The 5,586-nt window shown below is 42.2% G+C and overlaps 1 protein-coding gene across 1 annotated transcript; it reads right to left on the minus strand.

The window, feature by feature from the left end:
* Positions 1-2,619: 2,619 nt before the first annotated feature.
* On the minus strand, positions 2,620-5,360 carry marcksl1b (MARCKS-like 1b). Its single transcript, XM_006806030.2, has 2 exons — positions 5,052-5,360; positions 2,620-4,054 (listed from the first exon to the last, which is right to left on the minus strand). Exons 1-2 carry the CDS (start codon positions 5,136-5,138, stop codon positions 3,497-3,499), a joined length of 645 nt encoding a protein of 214 aa, XP_006806093.1. The 5' UTR covers positions 5,139-5,360; the 3' UTR covers positions 2,620-3,496.
* Between the last annotated feature and the right edge of the window lie 226 nt (positions 5,361-5,586).

Consider the following 5,586-nt stretch of genomic DNA (forward strand, 5'->3'; position numbering starts at 1 on the left):
CATTCCTAGATGAACAGTTTCATGGAAAGTGGATTAGTCGTCGTGGGCCAGTTGAATGGCCCCCAAGGTCTCCCGATCTGACCCCCTTAGACTTTTATCTTTGGGGTCATCTGAAGGCAATTGTCTATGGTGTGAAGATACGAGATGTGCAGCACCTGAAACTACGGATACTGGATGCCTGTGCTGGCATTTCTCCTGCAGTGTTGCTATCAGTGTGTGAAGAGTGGGAGAAGAGGGTTGCATTGACAATCCAACACAATGGGCAGCACATTGAACACATTTTATAAGTGGTCAGAAACTTGTAAATAACTCATGAAAGAATAAAGTTACGTTGAAACCAAGCACACCATTGTTTTTCTTGTGACATTACCAATAAGTTTGATGTGTCACATGGCCCTCTTCCTATTGAAAAAACAAAAGTTGGATCCAAGATGGCCGACTTCTAAATGGGCACCATGGTCACCACCCATCTTGAGGAATTTGCCCCCTCACATATACTAATGTGCCACAAACAGGACTTTAATATCACCAACCATTCCCATTTTATTCCGGTGTATCCATATAAATGGCCCACCCTGTAGTTCATACTTGTGTATTAATTCAATTTAATTCAGTTTTTATTTATACAACAACAAATCACAACAACAGTTGCCTTAAGATGCTTTATATTGTAAGGTAATATTTCTCTCTACAATATCTGATAGAAAACCCCAACAATCAGATGACCCTCTATGAGCAACCACTTGGCGACAGTGGGAAGGAAAAACTCCCTTTTGATCATTATTACTTTTGTAATACATATTACTTATGTATTAGTAGAATAAAACTTTGCCTGTTCAGATTTACTGGGTTGTTTCTGATTACAAGTATACGTCTAGAAAAAAAAAACATTCCCAATGGAATAACAACAGCAAAGTTCTCCCTGGAAAGTCATCTTGTAATGCCTCCTAGCACTTTTGAAATGTTAACTTTTGTTCAGATGGTTGCCATGTGCCACAGGGGTGCACGTAAGTGGTCCGCAGGTACGCATTCGCTGTCAAAATAAAAGACGCGCACCAGATAAGAAGTTGGAATGCACGTTTGCGCACATAAGATGTTCTGGAGAAGGACATACATTTGTTCAGAACTCTTAAAGATGTCGAAGAAGCAAGCTCCGTAAGCAATTACTTTGGTGTTCCTCCACTGCAAAAGAAGCACGTATTCCAGGAGGAATATAAACACAATGCACACACAGTATCAGCGTATAAATGTTATTATAAAAATTAACAGAAAGTTTGCAGACTTTACCCTGTAAGGATGCTTTTAAAGGCTTAGTTTTACCTTTTTAACATCTTCAATTTTGTGAAATTTCATGGAAATCTGGAGTTCTTCCATAGATTTAGGTGAGAAGGCTGAATCTATAAATAGCATGAAGTCCTTCATGTGGTCAGAGTAGTAAAGTAGTAGTAAATTAACTTCCTAGGACCTGGCGTCCACATATGTGGACGTCACATTTTGGATTATTTAGACCAAAATAGTCAATTTTGTTCTACAAGGGCCTGATATCCACTTACGAGGACATTATACTGCTACTGTTCTACCGAAATTTTAAATGAATATCCTCATATTTCTTAGAAACAAAAATAAGATAAAAAAAATCTGGCAATTCTTTGTTTTTACATTCATCAGGTCCCAATCAGCCCAAATATCAAAGAGAAATTCAAAATGCATGCTGTGGATGAGTTTGGGTCTTAGGAGGTTAAATCTGTCACTAGAGCCACCTGACGTTAACCCATTAACTACTTTGTATTTATACAAAAACACAAAACAAGTATAAATTGCTGACTAAAGCTTGATTAAGACTTCTGCAGGAAATCTACATCCTTACTTATAACATAACTGGAAACCCCTCTTAACCCTGCCATGCCACTGAAGTCGTTACGGGCTGCATCGACGTGATCTTTAGTTACATTTCTTAGGAGGTGCACATTAGGTTATGTCAAAGGTTACAGTGTAGCGTTAAAAGCTGTTTCCAGTTACAAAGTAAGTCCCATTCAAGCATAATTCAGGCATAAGAGATAATGTTACAGTGGTGACTAATGAAAGTGGTTATACCAAACCACAGACCGTGTAGTAACACTGCTCTACGTGTGGAAGAGTGGGTACATTATTTCTAGCTTCTAAAACTTGAGATACTATCACTTTAACAAATTTTGAGGTCAAACCTGGAGGGGACAGCACAGCGGCTGCATTTATTTATTCTTGGTGCTTTCGTAGAGAAATTTGGTACTCAAAGAACTCTGAACAAAATCTTTGCAACAAAGTTACAGTTTTCTATACATTACTGACCAAAGAAGATTTGTAATAACTTTCCTTTGGGATTAATAAAGTATTCTGATTCTGATTAACTGCCCAGAGATTACGTCCAAGTGGAAAGGTGTGCTTCTTTAAGGACTTATTTGTCTAATGGTGTTTATGTGTGTTGCTCAAATTCCTGTTGCTTGACTACTGCGAGTGGACGCCTGTTTACTCGTTAAAAATGTGATAATGTGATAGACACGCACGCTCAAGAGATTCTAAGTCAACTGTACCGTGGCAAGAGCAGTGCATGATGGAAATAAGCATGAAGACACGTAAACAGGCAGGTAACCAACATTTATTTACCATTATCAACTTTACAATAAAACCAGTAACATCTGTCAACATTAGCAAAATAAAGAACAGAAATCAATCCAATTTATTTACAGAGACAAAGCAGATTCAGGCTCACACACGACAGATAAACAACTCTGCTTCATATCAAACCGCAACAGTGAACATAGCAAGCTTAAGTGTTCTTTTTTTTTCATAGTAAGGTAAAAATCAAAGTCGTCTATCTTTTTTTTTTTTCTTTGAACAAACAAGACATAGCTTCTCTGAATCTTTAAGATGGTTCTCTATAATACACCACAAAATACTTCAAATTTGGGTTAAAATATAGGAATGTAAAAAGTTGGCAAGTCTTTTCTGATTTCTTTTTCTTTTTCTTCTATTTAACAGTCATTTCAAGTGGTTGTGGTGTCCTAGTATCTTATCTAGCGTCGTTCCTTCGGCAGGAGGCATCTTGAGCTGTGGATTTTTAAGGGAAAAGATGCTTCGACCTCCATTCGTCATCCATCGTTACTTCATGGTGTCATTTGCCGGCCAGCTAGCCATTAAAAATCCCCCCAACCCCCCCCTCCCCACGCACAGCGACCAAACCCGCAGCCTAAAACTCAGTCCAGGTTCAGATGTTGAGCAGTAACCAGGAAAGTGATCTAGTGAATCTAGTCTGTCGTCTTGTTATCATGACGAAAAAAGTGGCACGTCGAAGGAGTCTCTCACATACATGTGTATATATTTACATATACATATATCCATATACATATGTATACATATACACATATATATAAATATATATATATATATATACTCTTAATTTTCTCTCTCTCTCTCTTGAAAAACAGTTCACCCAGTTCATTGTGAGCTAAACGTACAATCACTCTTTCTTTTCAGACGGAGCGGGGGTCGAGCTGCTCTCCTCTGTCGGTTTCGTGGCCTCGGGGGCAGGAGCAGCTGCCTCTTTGGCCTCCTCCTTGGGGGCCTCCTCCTTAGCTGGCCCCTCCTCCACCTTCGGAGCCTCAGCGGCAGAGGCAGCAGCAGCGTCGGCGTCAGCAGCCTCCTCCTTCACCTCCTCCTTCTTCTCCTCGGCAGGAGCAGCGGCTCCATTCTCAGCAGGCTTCTCCTCAGAGGGGGCAGCGGCAGCCGCTTCCTCTTTCACAGCCTCGCTCTTCTTGCTCTTCTTGATGTTCAGTTTGAAGTTGAAGGGCTTCTTCAGGGAGAACTTCTTCTTCTTCTTCTCTTTGGTGCTTTCTTTGGCCGCAGCCTCGCCCTCCGGTTTCGCAGCCTCTCCGTCTGCAGCAGGCGCCGGTTCGATAGTGTCACCTCCCGCACTGGCTTCAGGCTCCTTGGCGGCCTCCGCGGAGCCGTTGGTAGCTGCAGCATCCCCATCGGGCTTTGTAGAGACATCGCCATTGGTCTTCACGTGACCGTTCTCCTGTAGAAAGGGTTACAAAAAAAAGAAGAAAAAAAGACACAAAATAAGTCAGGTTTCTATCAATTCTTGTGTTTTTTAATTAAAAAACAAACATAACATACAAACAAGAACAACTGCTGTTGGGGAGGTCTCGTATCTTTGGCGAGCATCGTTGCGCTCATCAATTAACCACCATGTCGTCTGGCTCAAGAGGCGACGCCTTGCAGTACCCTAATCAGGCGATAGGCGGCGGCAGCGCCTCACAGACCGCCCGGGTTGCCAGACAGACGGGCTCAACAAAGACGAGGCTGAAGCTCATCGACGGACGAATGAAAACACCTTCATTTGTTATTTTTTGTTTACCCAAGAAAAATGTTATAATTTTCCAGGGGAAGAACATTTAAAACTCCGAAGAAAAATATTTATTTATGAAATTACCCCCCCCCCCCCCCCCCCAAAAAAAAAGACTATTTGATAAGAGTGGCGGAAAATCATTTCATGATGATCTCATCGTTTTGAATATTAGTGACATTTGACATCTCATTAATGACTAATTTTACTTACATTACGTTTTGGAAAGTACCAATTTGCAAGATTTGCGGTGAGACGGCAACAGGGCTCTTTTCAGGGAGGAGTAGTAGACTGCCTACGTGCGAGCAAGCCGCCCCCTCCCCCTTTTGTGACTGGCACTGTCAAAAAGCGTTCTCGGTTCGACCTCAGTGACAAATAAACACATACTTACTTGAAACTGGGAAAACCGTGACAAATAACAGCCCCCCTCCCCGCGGATTGATATGTTTTTGGGGGGAGCTCTGTGAACACCCGTCTGAGCATAAGATGCTACAAAGCCCCACCTGACTTGCCCCAAAATGTCCTCACATTCAAGTTTAATCGATTCATCGTTAGCCAAATCCGCTATATGCGAGGTTTTCGTGTGAGAAACTCAACTTTTATCAATGTATTATGCCATCCTTCTGTGATAAAGTAGTCATACGGAGCCACTAGATGGTATATTTACCTGTCCGTTGGTTTTGGCAGCTGCAGCATCAGCGGCAGCAGCGTTTGCCTCCGCGGCCACCTCTCCCTTGGATGCCTGGGATCCCATTGTCTTCGGTGAGTAGCGGTCTTCTAAAGCAAATTAAAAAGAAAAACTAAAAAAGGCGCGTTTTAAGTTAATCCAACTCCAGAGCGAGTTACGTATCCAGCGGTGAAACCGTGAAAAGTGTGTGTTTTTTAAATTTTTTTCTTCAAACAGCAGCTACTCCCCTTCGGTTGTTCCCGTTGTCTGACTTGCCACCCCGATAGAGAGAGACCCTCTAAACTCGAAGCTCGCTGAACGCAACGCTTCAACATACAGCAGGTTCAGGGCACCACCCGTGGGCGGGTCCTGTTCATGAACGGCCAATCATCGTCTGCTCCAGCCCGGCTTTGTCCAATCACCTCTGACTCCCTAATTTTCCCCGCCCCTCTAGTGGACCCCCAGCAATGAAATCAATTCAGCCTTACTAAATGCAGTGTTTTATAGGCATGAAACTAAAAAAAACAATGCTGAC

Source organism: Neolamprologus brichardi, chromosome 22 (genome assembly GCF_056152115.1).
Source record: "Neolamprologus brichardi isolate AB-2024 chromosome 22, ASM5615211v1, whole genome shotgun sequence".
Lineage (NCBI taxonomy): Eukaryota > Metazoa > Chordata > Actinopteri > Cichliformes > Cichlidae > Neolamprologus > Neolamprologus brichardi.